Source organism: Hyalella azteca, unplaced genomic scaffold (assembly GCF_000764305.2).
Source record: "Hyalella azteca isolate HAZT.00-mixed unplaced genomic scaffold, Hazt_2.0.2 contig15271, whole genome shotgun sequence".
Classification (NCBI taxonomy): Eukaryota; Metazoa; Arthropoda; class Malacostraca; order Amphipoda; family Hyalellidae; genus Hyalella; species Hyalella azteca.
The window spans coordinates 290,299-309,287 of record NW_025945128.1 but is presented as its reverse complement, the minus strand read 5'-3'; the positions used below and the strand labels follow the sequence as shown (position 1 = coordinate 309,287).

The 18,989-nt window shown below is 37.9% G+C and overlaps 1 protein-coding gene across 1 annotated transcript in view; it reads right to left on the bottom strand.

Annotated features, from left to right (window-relative positions):
- Nucleotides 1–625: 625 nt before the first annotated feature.
- The window catches only part of LOC108670921 (teneurin-a), a 51,647-nt gene continuing 33,283 nt past the window's right edge, over nucleotides 626–18,989 (bottom strand). Inside the window, 23 exon segments of the mRNA XM_047884356.1 lie at nucleotides 626–4,076; nucleotides 4,457–4,654; nucleotides 5,565–5,762; nucleotides 5,967–6,161; nucleotides 6,301–6,590; nucleotides 6,799–6,924; nucleotides 7,279–7,507; nucleotides 7,634–8,887; nucleotides 9,077–9,209; nucleotides 9,508–9,677; nucleotides 9,906–10,168; nucleotides 10,397–10,624; nucleotides 11,108–11,249; nucleotides 11,952–12,152; nucleotides 12,333–12,664; nucleotides 14,411–14,489; nucleotides 14,869–15,173; nucleotides 15,439–15,861; nucleotides 16,093–16,258; nucleotides 17,455–17,553; nucleotides 17,825–17,968; nucleotides 18,446–18,579; nucleotides 18,794–18,960. Of these exon segments, the coding sequence (XP_047740312.1) occupies nucleotides 3,996–4,076; nucleotides 4,457–4,654; nucleotides 5,565–5,762; nucleotides 5,967–6,161; nucleotides 6,301–6,590; nucleotides 6,799–6,924; nucleotides 7,279–7,507; nucleotides 7,634–8,887; nucleotides 9,077–9,209; nucleotides 9,508–9,677; nucleotides 9,906–10,168; nucleotides 10,397–10,624; nucleotides 11,108–11,249; nucleotides 11,952–12,152; nucleotides 12,333–12,664; nucleotides 14,411–14,489; nucleotides 14,869–15,173; nucleotides 15,439–15,861; nucleotides 16,093–16,258; nucleotides 17,455–17,553; nucleotides 17,825–17,968; nucleotides 18,446–18,579; nucleotides 18,794–18,960 (5,557 nt within the window). The 3' untranslated portion in view covers nucleotides 626–3,995.

Here is an 18,989-nt window from a genome sequence, read left to right as displayed (position 1 = left end):
TTGTTTTATGAATTGTATCTGAAGATTGAGGAAAAGAAAGGCTTGCTTGCTTAAAAGTTCTTGACATTGTTTTATGAATTGTATCTGAAGATTGAGGAAAAGAAAGGTTTGCTTGCTTAACGAAAAGTTTTCAAATGCGGTAAATAGAATACGGGATATAATGATATAGATATGGATACTGAGATAATGATTATGTTCATACACATTAAAATTAAACGCCGTAATTGATACAATTAACACAAATTTATACTTTATCAAATTTGTATTAAAATTCAATAGGAAGGAATAACGTGTTTACGTGTTTTACGTGTTGTAAATATTTACCTGTTTACGTATATTTACAATGAGGTGCTTCTCATTGTTATAGGATCGCGCGTATTGCGTGGCAAGGAAGGATCATCATTGATTAGCCTCGGCTATTTTGGCTGTTCGAGCAATTCAATTGTAAAAAATGCTACATCTAGCTGGGGATAAACTGTAGTTGAACTGTTATAAAAATGACAGTCCTCATTCCTTCTTAGTTCGAATTTGAAAGAACCGTCAAATCAACGATGAACTTTGGTCGGATAGAAAACATTCTGATATTGAAAATACTTTATTTAAATAGAAACATTTTCATGTATAAAACATTCAGGGCCAATTATAATGAAATAAAGGACAGACAGACGAAATACACAGCTTAGGTCACGAACACACATTACTTACATACGTATAAGAAAAATAGGGCTTTTTCGAGGTTCAACTTGATCGTCACCAGACCGTTCTACCTCTTATGTTTATGACTTGCGACAAACATCGACTAAGAAACCTTCTAAAAATTTCAAATAACCCTGCAAAACTTTGATAAAATTTGTTGACATAAATCTTACGATGCAGCTCTGAAATTTAATTTCGGTGAATCATATCGGCCTGATTTCTGCATTAATGAACAGTTCTGTAAAGAACGTACCAAGTCAAGTTTAAGGTTCCCTGACTGGAAGACAAGGAGAGAAAACTTCCAAAAAAATAAAGACTGATAAAACTGATTGCGTAAATTTCAAGAGACTGGAAACTTGAATACTCGTGAAAATATGTAGCTATTATTGTCTTGAATTTATGTGAAAGAATATGAGAACAGATAAATATGAATAGGAAGGCAACAGCATTAGCATAAATTAACTAAATAGTATATGCATATGTACACGTCATAAAACAACTGCTCGCTCTTACAATAGTGATAATATAATCATCGACGTGATAATACATAAAGATATTAAAAATTAAAATATAAAGGCTTGATTGAAAAGTTATCTGGTTTGTTTTAGCTGAATTTAATGTTTATTGCTTGACAGCCAAATTATCTTCGATTCTCATATTTTAACCAAAAGGTAATACAAATGTATCGTCCAATAGCTCGATGTGTACATACAAAATTTTCACTAAATTTTATCAAACGTGTCACAGATCATTTGATGGTTATGACACAACAGCGTTACATAAATTTGAGAAATCATAAAAATGCCAATTGATTCAAGGAATCCAAATTATCATCGAAGAGAATTGTACGTATCATTGCAGTTTTATATTATACATGTCTACTAGCCAATAGGCATGAGAACAGTTAGAAAAAAGTTGAAAAAAGTTTACGCCGAGTACAAAACCACGTCACGTAACGGGAGGTCAGATGTCACTTAGAGAACATCTTCGCTTTCTTTCAATCTGCGCGCCTTACAAAAGAACAGCAACGGTAATGGCACATTGAGATCGTCATACAAAAGACAATATTCGTAATCATAAACTTTTATACAGAGTCGTTTGAGAGGAAACCTATCCGCATCGCTAAGATTATAGTAATTCTAAATAGGCATCTAAATCTAAGGAACGTTTTAATCTTATTACTAAGGGACATCTTAAATTACACAAGTATAATTATTATAAAAGGGTGCTACTTTCCGTATTACGCAAAAGCTGTCATCGAGCGTTCGATGTTTGAAATACATATATGGCATCTCTATCATTTGCTTATTGCTATCGCCTGCAACGATCGAAAATTTGATTGTGTGTAAACACAATTTAAAAGATTTACGATGAAAAATCTTCTAAGTGATGAACAGGACGGTTGTTTTCTACAAATTTATGGGGAAAGTGCGAATGGGATCTCTAAGCATGTAGGAGTTTGTAGAATATCAAGCATCTTCAGCAGGACAACTGGCATGACGTTATACTGAATTCTTATTGCGATGAACACACAAAATTCCAATTAAATTCCAAAATAATCAACGAAACTGAATGATAACTCTAACATTATGTGTAAAGAATGTACTATAAATTCATTTTACTAATAATATCATTAATTTGACACTATTTCAATCGAAAATGTTGTAGTGAAATCTGTGATACTCATCGAATTAACGCAAGCGGAGAAAATACCCTTCATGACGAAATATACTTATTAACATAAACTACTGGCGCTAAATACTTAATTTCACTTCGTTGGAGAGTAATAAATGGTAAAGTGTGATGGCCATACGTCACTTATAAAGTTATAACTTAGGTTTTTGCATGATAGAAAACGACTGCGAGAGCAACTCACTTCGTTGTATGGTCTAAAGGCGACTGAAAAAAGTTACTGGCGATAAAAAAAGTTACTTGATCTTCTTTGAAGACGATGCTCAACTTTTCATCTAATGAGAAGGTACATCACTTATGCCTTTGACTTAATACAAATATTGTCTACGCTTTCTAAAATGAGTATGTACAAAGATCACTTGAAGGGAAGGACCACGAGTTGATTGATAAGTTAAAAAGTTAAACTAGGGTGGAACAAGATGATATTGTAAATCAATAAATAACATTCCATAAATGCTCAACTCTGAACATTGTGAAATTTATTCGAATGCTCGTGAAATTAATCATAATAATTAAATGATTGGTTACTTGTTCTCTTTATTTTCTTTCTTTGTGTTGGTATCTACTTTCTAAAAATCTTCATGTAATTTTAATATGAATTTTTTGTTCAATGAATCATACCGATTACGTCATCACCAATTTTTATTATGGTCTTCAAAACCGTAAGTTACGCTGGATTCTATACGAATATTCACACTATTATGTCGCATTTTAAAACTTGCCGCAAGAAATATTCTTCAGAAATACACTAAAATAGAGATTTTGTAAAAAGAGTAAGTTTTCGCATGCATTTGAAAAATGTTTAATGAAATTTATATCGTATGTTATACCCATGATATTAGTAGCTAAAATACGCGATTTTAAATTTGAAAGCAAACCAATTACTTGACTTAAAGTTTACAAAAATTGAGGGCAAGTATCGGCTTGCAATTTTTCAATGATAAAATCGTATATATTGCAGGCTTCTATTTTTTACAAATATGCTAAAAAGGACAAAAAAAGTTCACTCACTTGGCCGGAGATTTAAATCACTTATACAAATTTGAAAATCAGGCAAAACGAATCGCTATGAGTAGCATATTTTAAATTTGATTCTCTTTCCAATGTGATCATGACATATCGACAGTGGAAAAAACTTTTCAGAAGAGTATCTTCAAATTTAAGCAATTAGGTATGATAAAAATGCACTACGCTCGCAACAGCACTTGGTCTTTAGCAGAAATTCGTCACTTTTTTGTCGGCAAGTTGTGGCTACTAAAATTGTAGCTACTTTGAAACCTGTCCGAAGACTTTAAATAATTGGCTAGGTATTATTATCTTTGTGCTTAAAAATAGCACCAGAAAAGCTCAGCTCCGTATCACAAATATGTCGTTCTTAAGGAATAATGTGCAATAGTTATTTTCATGGTACTCTGTACATTTTATTTATTTTCCTTATGAATGGAACAAAACTTACACATTATTCCAGGTTGAATATTCTTATCTTATGAAATGTTTATCATAGATACACACCATTGATTCTTACCTGAACTACATTAAGAGGCGGGAAGTAGTTTTTATGATGGAGAAAATAAAGCAATGCCATTCTTATACATAATTATTTTGGACTAGCAAAACCCATCCCACCACCACTTGCGACATCTCCTGGACCGATGCGACCTGGAGTTGCGGCGCATGCGCGACGGATCCTGTCCACAACAAATTTTCATGTCATGCATAATTTACTCAAAACTCTAAATATTTATCTTTACCTTTGCGTTATCAAGTACAATAAGTACGTTAACAATGATAATAACAGATTATTATTGCTAAACATTATTACCGCAAGAAATATTCTATTTACTTTGATGAAATATATTACATTCATATGGTCGACTTTATAGATTATTTCTTCAATGCTGAAATTATGTACCACACTAGTATATATCATGGTGGATAGAGGAAATTTTTTCGTAGAGATACAAACGGTAAATAACTTCTATCATCCCTTGTATCCTTTCAGAGACATATTGGCTTGGATCAGATTCACGCTGCAGGGTGCAATTCATTGGTTTGTTGTGCCACGCACCTTATAGAAGCGAATATTAGTGGGATCATCGAGGAGCTGAGGGTAGGTCTCGGGGGAGTGGAGATACATGGCCGTGTAGCTGCTCACTGAGCCCCTCGATAACAGCTCCTCCTGTTCCACCGCCGTCCACTCAACGTGCCCACTGAACCCTGCCGCCACCAACTCCCTCTCTAGGGCCCACGCTCTCCTGATCGTCATCTGCGATGTGTACCAACAGCAAAATGTATGAGTTGCTCTTGCCACCAACAGCAAAATATGCGAGTTGCTCGTGCCACCAACAGCAAAATATGTGAGTTGTTCGTGCCACTATGTTTAGCTCTATGCTGGTCTCTGTTTGACCTTTTATCGTCCATACAAGATATTCCCTTTGTATAACATTTTATTTTCAGTACGTGTACGCTAGTATATGTGCAATATTATTACGTGAGAAGCTGGTCGATATGTCATTTACCTTAATGTAGTAATTACCAATTATTATATTATAGGCAGCTGGGTGATAAAATAATTTTTTTATTTTATTTTATTCATTTCAATAATTTTATAAAAGGCGCAAACATTGATGAATGACGGAAAATGATTCAATATTACCGATGTACTGCTCGTAATTCAAGCATAATACGCAGAAGCAAAAAAGTTTCAATGTTGCAGTGTTTCAATAGCAGTGTAGGGGATACAAATTGTCAAGAATTATTATGAAATATTTTTATAAAATTGCTCATCATTGGTAATCATGTGAATTTACATTAGTCATTTATTTTTATTCGATACTCTAGGCAGTGCCTCAGATCACAAGACTAAAGTTAAAGCCTCGAAGCAAACACGTAAATAAAAAAGCACAAATTTACGGTGCTAAAGTTCGTGACTGTTTATTCCTAATTACAGTTAAAGCACATTGTTTAATTTGTTAATTTGCCTGAAAGTGGTGCAAAAAAAAAAGTGATTCACTTTCGATAGCCTATTCGATCATGTCGAATAGCCTATTCGAAGCCTATTCGGTCATGTAGGCAAGTTGAAGTGCACCTCAAGGCCCCAACAGCGGGGCGTCATAATAGCCTGTATGTTGTATTAATTTGACTAAATTTGAGGACACTCAATAAAAAGGCCCTACCTTTTTTGCGTGTTTAAGAAGCCTCTTCTTTTCTTGCTGTGGACTGCTGCCGTAGCGCACGTGAACCACGGCATAATTTGTACGCAGCTTAACGTCCATGAACTTCTCGCTTCCCTCGTCTGAAGGCTTCGTGATGTTCACCTCACCCGCCAGCCGATTCAACTGAGTCATGTCTTCGCTTACACGCCACATGTTCTCCTACGAGTGTAAATCATGACAAGATCTATTAGACGCATGCCGCTGCATCGAGACCAATTCTTTAAGAATTAATATTCGCACAATCGAATGGTGCGTTTTTGCTAGTTAAATATTTTTAACAAATGAAAGGTGATCTAAGATTTTAGTGTTACTTTTTCTACATAAATTTATATTAGGTAATTCACAAGAACATTCAGCTCTAACCTTCACAAAGTAGAAGACAAAAGTGCCATGCGAAGACAACACGACATCCAACAAATGTGAGTTATTAAACACTGAAGTGATGACATCTCTGAAAATAGGATTTGCACTTGCAGTTGCTGTCACGACCGCTCTTCCCTGTACGTTAGAAACCAACAGACCTTCACCAAATGGTCCAGGAATGTTGGAAAATTCGACCTGTAATAAAAAATGAATTTTTGCCATGAAAATATAATTTTAAAGTATTCAATTACATTTCGTATCACTAAAATTTATACTATAACTATTTTAAACCAAGTTTAAATCATATAACAGCCGGACCACTTTTTTCACTGACTTTGTGGGTGTCAGGCCAGAAATCTCGGCGCAGACTAGTTTCCGTAAGAACTCCGAGGCGAGTGGAATGCAAGAAACCCTCTCGCAGTAGTTCAATTTGTCCGTACACACACGGCACGTCTTTAACGAACTCCTCGTAAGGCGATGTTCCTCGGCGGATTGGCATCACTGAGACGTGAGGAATAGTCGTCCAAGACTCTAAACTTTTGAAGTTGGAGTTTGTCGCCCTTGAAAGAGTAGGCACCAAACTTTCCATGTCGTAGCCAAGCAAAGCCAGCCAGTCCTTTCGTTCTGATAATTTAAAAAAATGTGAACCCGGTGACAGACCTAACTTCAAGAGATAACATGTGATGAATAAGTCCTTTCTACATTCATTATATGAAGTTTAATATATTGTCATTATTCTTGAACAGCTCAAACTTTGTCGCGTCAAACGCACTGAGAAAATTGTTATGCAGTGGCAGACTTTGCGATTAGGAGACTAAGTTAATTGACTTACCATAAGTGGACCAATTAGGCCGTCCGATGTTGATGGGATCATTGCCATTAAATCGGTACAGAGACAAACTCGATGGCCTCATTACGCTGGATGGTATGCTTTCCCAATTAGGAGACAGCCAGAGACCTGAGGTCCCATTGCAAGCATTTAAATGTCTAATGAAGACTGAAGCTACAAATGTTATCAAACTGATGTCGACTTGGTTACTTTACTGATATAATGTTTATAAGCAACCTGAAGTGCAAGGTTTATTGACTTCTATTGAATACTTTCATCTCAAAATATACTCAACCACGAGTCAAAGAATTACAAAGCGGTGTATATGAAACAAAAATGATCAATGAGTATGATTTACTACGCAAAAATGCACTTCTTAAAATTATAATTCATAACTATACCATTTCTGCCTCTTAATAAATTATTCAATACATGAAGATATGTAGCTCTGGGAGTGCTGAATGGGAAACAATTGCCCCTTACCTATCAAGGGATCGTAGATGCGTCCTCTGGACATGTGGACGAGTTCGGTAGTGGAGTCAAGAATTCCACCCGCATAAGATATGGGCAGGTAGAGATAAGGGTTGGAATCATATATGATGTGTCCGTAAGGTGACCGCATGATTTCTCTTGCCACTTCTCCGTAGCGGTTGAATATCATAATAGGCGTACCGTTCTCGTCGGTCGCCACGTAATATTGATTGAGATGCACCTAAGAAACACGACAGCGATTGAAAATCGTATAATTTCGGAAAGAAAATTTTAGGGTTCAGTTCTTTGTTACAGAGTTTTATTTCAATAGTAAATTCTACAAAATTAATTTTTCACAGATTCTCACCTGGACAAAGATGAGGTGTCCTCTGTCGTCATAAACTAGAGACAAAAGGCTAGCGTCTCGCGTGTTGTAGATCTGAGTAACCCGATCAGGGTTTCGAGGATCTTGGTACAAGAACTGCGTGATGTTCCCAAAATTATCTTTTCTGGCGATTAATCGGTCGTCATGGTCATACAGGTATTTTATATTGAAGCGCCCAGGTCTTGAAGCTCTGATGAGTAACCCTCTTGCATTGTATTGATATGAAACTTCTCGGGCATTTTGAGAGATTGCACCTCGTGAGTTGTATTTGTAAACACCTTGACCAAAATTAACGATGCGATCTTGACTATCGTACTTCATGGGGATGGTGTTAGTGGAGTACGTAAGGGACACCATATTGCCATTGGCGTCGTAAGCAAAACTCCACGAATCTTTGGCATCAACAGAAATGAGTTGTCCATCAGCATCATAAGTATAATTTTTAGAATTAGAATAAGGTTTCGTATGATAGTTTCTTGTAAATGTATTAACTTGGCCAATCCGCCCATCTCTGTTGTACGTAATGTCTTGTCTAAAAACTTGCATATTGTGAATATTTAAAGATGTGCTAGACACTCTCAAATGGCTATCCAACTGTCGCGTGAAGATGGCTGTACCGTCCTGAATTGTAGTGATATTAACCTCTGGCTTGGATACTAAGAATGAACCGATGGTGCTGGGGGATCCGTTGCGTGGGGAGTATGACAGGTGGTGAGGTCTGATGGATTGGCCTCCTACTCTCCCATCCATCTTCGTGATTCGCATGTTATCGTCGTACTCGAAAGTAAACTTCACGTTGCTGAGGCTGGATCGAGCGCTGTATTCGATTCTGTGCTCTTGCAACAGTCGACCATTGTAGAGGTAATCCATCTTATATTCCAGATCTGTTTCTTCAAGTACAGCCTCAGCAAGTAAGCCGTCTTTATCATATGCAAATTGTGTGATGCCATCTCCTGAAACGATTTCTTCGAGCTGGTTTGTTGGTGTGTAAGTATATAAAATTTTCCCTGGAGATTCAGGGAAATCAGTTAAAAGCAACCTGCCTTCAGGGTCTAGATGCTGGCGATAGGCATGGCTTGAGCCAGGCGGAGTGTACGAGAATACGAATGAAGAGAAAGATGCTTGAACAGAAAAGATATGAGACGTGCCAGAGGGCGTGTTTACGGCTTGAAGTCCTCCGTAAGTGTCATACTTCAGTTCCCATGATCGACCAGACGGCAGAGTGATGGAAGAGGGCTGCGGTAGAGCTCTCAAATTACCACATTGCAACGTATTTACAGAAAATGTATATCTAATATTCACAGCGTTTTGAACACTACTTTGCTGAACTGAAAATGAGCATTAGCTCACGTGGTAACAATTTTTTGAAGACTTATTAATAACAATCGCTTATTGCTGGCTTTACAGTCAGATATGTGTACTTACCAGTTTAGCTTCGGAGAATGCGTATCTTGTAACAGCAGCACTGGCAGTGCTTACTGATGAAAGAAGCCCATTTGAATCGTACTCGTATTCCTCTTTCAGCCGCGCCCAAGTTTTACGAGCGGGCCTTCCAAATCTGAGTTAGGGGGCGGTATTTTCTCATTAATTTGCGTTGTCCGCGTCCACACGGAATTACGAACTTGAACACTTTTGCCCCGGGAACAGTAATATTTTGACTCAGAATTTGAAATTAATATTTCTAAATGTTTAAAAATCGAACAGTGCTACAAATAATCATACTTTGCATGCACTGAGCTCTAGTGATTGAAGTACTGACTACACAGACCTTTGCCAAGTACAACGATTATTACATTTATCGTTTGCAAGTTGAATATTGACTACACCAACCGGTCATAAGTATTGAAGAGACCTACCTGTCGTAAGTGAAGTTAACGAGTGGCATGGAGTAGCCCGGGGACAGTATCGTGGGTTTCAGTTGCGTGTTGAAGCTGGACTGCAACAGCGGCTCACCACTGCCGTCCCTCAGCGTCTCCCTCCTTATGGACCCGTCCCAGCGACTGCTGATCACCCGCGATCTATTCACCTAGGCGAGTACAAGCATATTTCTTGAAGGACTCCACTTTCACTATTTTTATACAGTACATTTAGTAGAGGGTCTGAATGTTCTAAGAAATTGAATTTCTTTACATAATTGAAATTTTAACTATTTTTTATCTAAAATTTACGCTTTGATTCAATAAATTATCTTGATACAAAACTTGTATGTGTTGAAATGTAATGCATACAAACCTTGATCTGAAAGCCTACTAACCAGCATAACGGTTTCGACGTGTCTTCCGGCTCCTCTATGGTCACCCATAACTCCATAGCTGATGTCCAGGAGGCTCGGAGTGGTCGACTGTGACGCCGCTGTCAAGAATTGTTTCGTGGAGGGGAACAATCGAGCTTGCGTGGCCAGGGTCATCTCGAGTAAAGGGTTCGAAAAAGTTGCCACGCCCGAATAGTAACCTCCCCACGGTAATGTTTGATGCCAACTACCGTTTTTGGCCAAGGTTATCGCCGAAGATACGTCACCTAAACACAAAAAATTTCATGCGAGAGACTGTAGAAAGTTCCGGTAAGACGGTAGAAAGAAGTGCAAAATGATTGATAAAAATTTAGCATACGGAAAAAATTTCAGTTTAATCCCTTACACCTATCCCAATTTCAGAATTTTTATGTGTGTTTAATCTAACGTTCTACTTAGGTTTTTAATATTCAGCAAAAAACGTTAACGTTTTACACCACTGCTTTATATCCAACCATGGTTGAAGTAAGCCCTCCTGTCCTGCGTTAGGGATAGCGTGTGTGCAGGATACGTAGGAGTGTCATCGACGGCCGTGGTCGTGCCGATGCCCACAGTTAGCAGGTTGCCCCCGCCCGACTCTGCGTTGCTTATCCACGAGCTAATGGGAGTCCTGAAGCCTGTGGGGGCGATGACTGCCACCACGCGGCCCGCACCGTCGTACTGGTACACGGTCGTCAGGCGGCCTGGCCACACACGCAGGAGATTCAGCTTTAAAAGGCTTGCTAAATTGTAAGGCTAAATTGTAAGGGTATATTTTAATACAACTGACTAAGGGTAAATATTATTAGGGTAAACGACTGAGGATAAATTGTGAGGGTAAAAAGCTAAGAGTTAATTGTTATGGCAACTTAAAGCTTGGTAATGCGGGCACACATATTTAGAACAAACTTATACGCATGACTGTTTGAGAAGACTGCGTATCATACGGTATATATATAAAGAGGTGTGATAGACGCGGGAGTTATGACTGCATGGGTAATTCAACCATATGAGTGCAAGTAAATAATGATAAATAATTCGACACCTCGCCGACAGTTCTAAAGAAGCTTAGCGCGAAGAAAGCGGACAAGAAATAATCCGATTCATTTATGGCGATAATTAACTTAGTTCCATCAAGTCGACTAAGTTCATACAACCAATTGAGTTGTTTAATCGATCGAGTTTACCTGGCGTAGTGACGGCAGTGAGGAGACCAGTTTCTTCGTTGTACGTGAAGTCGTAACGTCGTCCTGATCGCTCAGAAAACTTCACCATCAAGCCTAAGCGGTTGATTTCAACAGCAAACTTCTCCCCAAGCGTGTTCTCGACCTGCACGAGACCATAAAAAACGATGTTGTGTTACTTATAGCCTAATGCAGGCTTTAAAAAACGCCTAATGCTCGCATATGTTATACGAAGGAAATGTACAGAATTTCAAATGAATAAATAATAATAATACTGATTGCCATTCGAAGGATTGTAAGAATTTTGAGACTGAAGATTGATCCAATTATTGTTATTATTATCAGATTTTGTTTAGCGAGACTAATAGATGAAATAGAGAGGGATTTCAGAATTTCAATGCTCAAACGAATCCAATATAATCGTTATCATTATCGAAAATTGCGCATGCATTTTTATTATGATAATCCTTCCCCTGGTTTGGAAGCCAATACTAATACTTTGATTTTTTCATTTTAATTATTCAATTTCAAGAACTGTGAAGAGTTTGAGTGCGTGTTTGTGACGCACCAAGTCCTAGGAATTCCAGCATTGAACATTAATAAAAAAGAGACAACCACATCCATAAACAACTTACAATCAAGAAAATTAATGAAACAATTTTTATTCCCGGTATTTACAATAATTTTGATGGCACGTAAGCTCCGCGACCATTATTCTCAAGAGGCGGATAAAACATGGCGGCGCACAGTCCTGTAGAGCGTTCGCACGAGTGAGCTTTCTCGTAATATCTCGCTTTCCACGGGCATAAAAGTGACATTATTAAATATTTCATCTCGTGGTACGAACCTGGCTGACAGCAGAAGAATAATCCCGCAAAAATTCCACTTTATTGCCCGAGGAGTCGGTGACAGTGGAGAGACGGCCGAATGAAGTATTTTTAGAGTAGAGAAAAGAATATAGAATCCGGCCTGTGATGAGGTCACGAGTTTCAATGTGATGGCCATGGCGACTGAATGTGTAGATCTCGTTCGTCCGGGGATTTGCAACCTTTAGTGAGGAATATTAAGTTCAATGTTAAAGTCTCGTGTAAACTTTTTGTTACCTTTCAATTCATTTCATGACACAACCGCTATAATTCGTATCTTATTTGATCAAAATGCTTCAGAGTTAACAACAACCATAATCAAAGTTCAGAAGTGACATACAAAAAGTATGTAGTATTAGCACCTGATAGTCGCCGTTCTGGTCATCAGAAGGCAGGTAGTGGCTGAGGCTATAGACACGCAGCGCCTCCTGGTCAGCGACATGGACGACACCGTCGGGAGTAACAGCGATGCCGGACGCAGCTCGTAGCAGGAGACGACTGGATATATGTACCTTGTCCCTGTCACAGCTACAGCTCGTGATGGCCGAACAACCGCAATCTTGCAGAGTTGCTCCAGCAAATGGCTTTATTTGCCCAGATGGAGTCAACTCCAAGACTTTGTGAACACCGGATGATTTCTCCTCAACAATGTACAAATTTCCGGTTGGGGCGAACGCAAGGCCAGTAACAGTTCCTGGGACAGAATTCCTGTGTAAGCTATCGATTTCATTCAACGGGAAATCGTCTGGGCTTATTTTGTGTGAATATGATATACTGAGGGTGCACAAAAAGTATCTTAATACCTTTCAAAGATATTGCATTCGATTCAAATCATGTACTGTCTGCTAAGGGAAGATGCAAAGTGTTTCATTAGTGTCAAAAGTCTTTCATGCTAAAATGCATTCGTGAAATCGAGTTTCATTTGTGTTCAGTTTGTGAGGTAACGGTTTATTTCTTCTCATTTTGAGAAATTGACCTTGCTGCTCAGAAAGGGTGTAAGTATTCATGGTTTTTACTTGATGCTTTGTAGTCAATTTAATCAATTCGAAGTATTGTACTGTGTTGCGCGGTAATAATGTCAGTATAATTAGTCCACAAGCGTTTACCCTAGATTAAAATCAAAAGTTTTCAAATTGAAATTTAATCTAGAACAAACCATGAATTGATTGCAATTCTTTCATCTATATTGAGACATAACATCAAAAAAATACAGATAAATCATTCATTTACTAGCCCCATCGTGTTTGAAAATTTTTGTTATGGTTACTGCAATTAGCACGTGCGATGATATGAAAACTGTCATGCTTCCAAGCTTACGTTAATTCTTAGTTAGTTCTCCAAGGTCTTAATTTGTTACTACTATTTTTACGCGATCATTACGGCCTGTATTACAATACACATCGTATTGATTCTTGAGTTAATGTTTTAACTCGGATAAATCATTATGAAGACTGTGTTTATCATGCAATGCTAAGAAAAACTGCGTAAGCTTGGAAGCATGACAGTTTTCAAATCATCGAGCGTGCTAATTGCAGTAACCATAACAAAAAACTTCCAGACACGATATGGCTTAGTAAATGAATGATTTACCTGTATATTTCTTGATGTTATGTCTCAATATACGAAAGAATTAGATTGCATAATTAGATTAAATAATTAGAGTAAATTTAAATTTGAAGAGTTTTGATTTTGTTCTAGGGTCAACGTGTGTGGACTAATGATACTGACATTATTTCCGTGCATTATATTCAAAGATTCTTCATTTAAAAACTGCAACGGGTCATAATTGGTACCGTGAAATTTATTTTTTACTGAATATCGCATTTAATGAACGCTAAAGTCCGTTTACCAACGACTGAGTTGACTGGTACGAATACATTGTTTTAAAAATACAGGGAAAGTATAATTATAAAATAAGCCCATCTCATGAAATCTTGCTTATTTTAACCTTGTGAGGTTGATGCAAATTTAAATTTCCATGACCTTAATTAGCGTGTATTATGACACTCATATTATATTTGCAACCTTGCAGAGTAATTATCCGCACAAACTCTGCCATGCCAATCAGCCGTTAGGCCTGATGTTACGGTTTGTTAGAATAACAAAACATATTTTCAACACTTCAATATAGGTTTCAACTTGAGGACGTAGAAATTTTGCTGCAACTTGAAAACGTTTCGATAAGTTTGTAAATACAAGCGTATCGTAAATATTGAAATGCATATAAGTATGGGGGAATTTTAATATTTTTTGGATATTACTTAGGTTAGAAAATAATAGTCTTTTTATTTTAAATCTTTCAAATATAATTTGTAAATGGATTAAAAGAAAGGAATTGCTTCCTCGTATGACGAATGAAAGTGTGTGCTAACTTATCTACTTACAAATGTGCAGAGAAAAAAATCCTAAAAAATATTTGTAATTCGACGCCTTTGCTCACCGATTCTCTGCAAGTCTGTGGTCACTTGGCAGTGTAACGGACTGCCAGCTCTTACTCGCACTGATCCATCTTTCGTCACCTTAAGAATAGAAGAAACGAAATGTTAGTTGAATTATTTAAACTTTTCAATGTTGCGATGCGTGGACCCAGATAATAAAATAAACCCAGATGCTGATAATAAAATACTTAGTGAGCAAGCTTGTCATGAAAATCTTTTCAGATTCGTACGTCAATTTTATCGCTGAACTGAACAGATTAAAATGTTAAAGCTAAATTTGTTTTGCAGAATAAAAATTGTAGCATAAGTTTAGAAAAAATTGTCATTTTATATTGAAGATGTGCTTACATTAGATAATCGGAAATTATAAGAATTATTGTGATATAATATAATTGACAAAGCCTTATTCAATAATGGAGGTTGCCCAGGTTGGGCATCTTTTTTCTTTAAAGAATGTCACCTGCAGCAGAACGTGATCGTCAAGAATGTGAAGTGTGCCGTCGAGCGGCGAGAGGGCAATGCTTGAGGGCCACTGTAGGTCCACTTGAGTGACAGGAACGGCGCCCGAGCAAGGCAAGTGCCGCCAGCGCGTCTTGTGACCGTGGTGGCCGATCAGAGTGTGGATGATGTTATCGGGGGTCACAACGCGCAGGTTGGGACCGTCTGCGATGTAAAGCGTCTTGTCGGGGGCGATGGCGAGACCTTTAGGGTGGTAGAGACGAGCCAGTATGGCAGGACCATCGTCACCACAACGATGCTCATCACCTGATAGTTAGAGATGATGAGGGTGCTATTAGTTGAAAAGTTTAACATTTCGAAGACAAAAAGAGCAAAATTAAATTTTTTAAAAGACGGGAGATCATCTTTTATGAAATTCATCAAAAATTCCATGCCTATCAACCCTATTTCCAAACTATACACACGACGAAAAAATGATAATAAAAAATCATTGTTTGGCAAAGAGAGCCGGAAATTTCTCCCTTCAATAAATTGAAACCTGATTACCTGGTAAACGAAATCGTTAACTCACCTGGAATACAACGAGCCCCATTCCCAGCTACGTCTTCATAGTTGGTAGCGGGATCTGTAATGTCATCCAAAGACAAAACCCGTACAACTTTGTACTTCTCCGAGTCGCTTACAAAGACATGACCGTCAACGGGTGAAACGGTGATATGATAATTGTAGGACACTTGGGTGGAGCTTAGTTCCATGACGGTGTAGATTTTGCCGTCTTTAGTGATGCGGCGGATGAGGTTAAAGTCGCCGACGTAGACAGACCCGTCGGGAGCGGCTGCTAGGGCCGTGGGTGTGAGGAGCTGAGCGTCGGCCGCTCGCCCTGAGCAGTGATGGCAGCTCTCGGGGCGTCTCGACCCTGTGCCCACCAGGGGCGTCACCAGGCGGGGGAAGTCCTTCAGGTCCAGAATGGAGCCGTCGCCTCGCTGTAGCACGCCTACATCGCGACATTCCGTGACAGAGTTAGGGATGTAGATTGTCAAAAATTTCAGTCAGCGTGCACTATATAATAAATTATTACATATGAAGCTGATAGAAACAGATTATTTACGGTGAAAATGCAGGGTGAAACTACCGAAATGTAAGTTAGGGAAAGAATTTTGAACAAACGTGCAATAACACAATGTAAATATTTCCATGAAAATCCTAAGATGATGACTTAGCTCACCAGATTCAAAGTTGTACATGTGATGAATGTCAAGGTTCCAGCCTCCTACGTCTGCTATCTCCATGTAAAATCCATGGAGCTTCGCTGTTTGAGTCTCCCATACAATTTGCTGGCAAGTTAGATACTCGTAACCCACGGACACCGTGGCTAGAGACACGCCGTACACCTTCATGTACATCAAGCAAATATGAATAAAAAATAAAAATCAATACCATTATATATAATTTTTTAATTTTCATGAGCAGAAATAACCATCAACGCTTATTATTCCTAAATTTCATAAAGTCAAGTGTTCATTGGTATAATTCTAAGGGATGGATTAGTTTAAAATATTTTTACATCAATACATGTCAGTCAACAAAGATTGTGGGAAAGATTTTTTTGTTTTTTGAATTTATCCAATAAAACAAAGAAGTACATTTTCTATCGCAATCCAGTGCAAATACTTAATTACAGGTTATGAATATAATCCTATTGCACCTAAATTTTGCACCCACCCACCTATTACTTGACTCTCTTCAGTTCAGTGGAGTATTATTAAATTAAATATTTTCACTATTCATATATCTAAGCGGAAATCAATTTACTACCTTTGTAAGGATTACACGCATTTGGATTGTGCGCAAAATTGACAGCATATGAAAAATGTCTTCGTATTATAAATTGCTCTAACGGATGAAGTCAAGTAACGACTGGTTCAAGTTTCGTCATCGCCTCGGCTTTCAAAAGCAATTTTTTAATAAAAGCTTCCGAAATATTTACGTGATCATAGATAATCTATTATATTAAGAACTTGTAAGCGAAGAAAAAGCATATATGACATGTTTATACGTTGAATTTTTTTCGATTGCCTTTCCCTTTAATTCTTGGTAAGTTGCAAGCCAAGCAATCAAGTAATTTATATCCGCTACTGAAATATTTCGACAGTAAAGAAATATTTTTAGACCGTTTAAAACGCTTGTATTCAATTTTAGAAGTTGTTAACGGTTATGGAAATGTAATTCAGTTGCAATATCAGCACTGGAATATTTCCACTACCGCGCACCATCAAAGTTAGAGAATGACTACTAACGTAGTCATATTAAGTCTCATCGCTTTCAAATGATGACGACAAAGACAGACATTTTGTCATCGTCGGAAATCTCACCTAATGATTGCATGCAATCAAAGGATAATGTGTCGTAATAATTATAAGTTTATATTTCCATTTTAGAAATAGCTGGGATCATGCAAACGAAGCAAGTTTTACAGAGTATAAAAGTGGATATGAAACTCTAAAACTTGCAACACGAATATTGACTTAAATAGAACCAGTAGTTTTATCAGACACATGATTAAAAGAGAAAAATATTATAGTCTCACTTTTTGCTTGTAGACGTTGCGTTTGTTCCATGTGAATGTGTAAGTGATGTTAGGGTCTGCTTCGAAGAGCTTTTCGAACACGGAGCCTTCAACTGTGATCTGTTAACCGGTAAATGATATCTCTTCCAATAGAGGTTACAGATACAGTCATGATTAAGAAAAAAACTGAAAATAAATGGATTTCTGCTTCATAAACGAATTGGGAAGATATTTCAGAATCAACGCAAGCGTTTTCTAATTCTGTCATGCATTGAAGAAGGGACCTCATAACAAAATTGATAATTGCGTTAAAAAATCAAATCCTGGTAATAAATGACTAAAAAAAATTTTCAAGCTAACAGCAAAATAAAATAGCAATAGAACTCTTTACCTTGAGGTGCACTCTGGAGAGAGCAGCGGGGACTGTGTGTGGGGTTATTTCAAGTAGCAGGCGTGAAAAATATCCCGAGGCTGTGTTGGAGTGATAGAGCAAGTGGAGTTCACTACCCGGTATTCGAACTGACTCCTGCACCACCTGCAATTGACATTAGTGAACAACCGCATGAGAGTGAGCAGTTTGATTACACCAGATGTGACATTACTGGCCATGGAACAAAAATCTGCGCTGCCAAAAGCTAATACGAGGAAAAGAATAACTACGAGTCAAACAGTTTTTAATGAGAAATAGACACGCAGAATGAATCGATTGAGAATTCAGAAATCAAAGTAATTTTCCTCTCGATAACTATGTTGTCATCATTTAGGGAATTGGTGCTCGTGAAGTTATGAAGGTGTTAGAAGCATCCCGAACAATAATTAGATTAACGAGATACTCATGCAGACTTGAAAATCCAGTACTTCCTAGCCACAAGAAACCTGAAAGCTCATTTGATAAAGAATGATCTTCGGTACGGTTTCATTCTTAAAACTTTAGATCAATAAACATTTGCATTGCACTACTGAGCCACAAGTGTTGAAAATAACATCCTGATTTAAAATATGGAATACTCGCCTGCATTTCAGAGAAGACAACCGACTTCTGGGGGATACCGCCTACTGTGTAGGGGAGGTGGGTTGCCACCACCTGCGGCCTCAGAAGCTTGTGGTCATGTTCCAAGCAAGGGTTCAGCCACAAACTTTCCACACCTGACAAGAAACATGGAAAATCGTACAAAAATTCCTTATGCGTACCATTCAGATCGCAATTTGAGGTTTCAATTTTAATCCATGTATGACCCTTCTAAAAGTAACAGAAGAATTGTAGTCAAAAAAGCATGTCGAGATTTCATCGAAAAGTCCAGATGATAAAAAATTCAATTCCTAACTCATATTTAATTCATGCCCTATGCCGAGTACTCACCAAGAACACTGACATCTTTGGTCGCCTCGCTTTTGAGTGTGAGTTTAACGGGATCGAGCACGACGATGTCGTTCCATGGCGCTGGGACCGTGATGGTTAAAGGGAGGAAGTTAGCGCGCTGGAACTGCAGCGTTACTGCTCCTCCGCCGTTCACCAACACGTCGAACCTATCACGTGGCACACGATGTTCTTTATT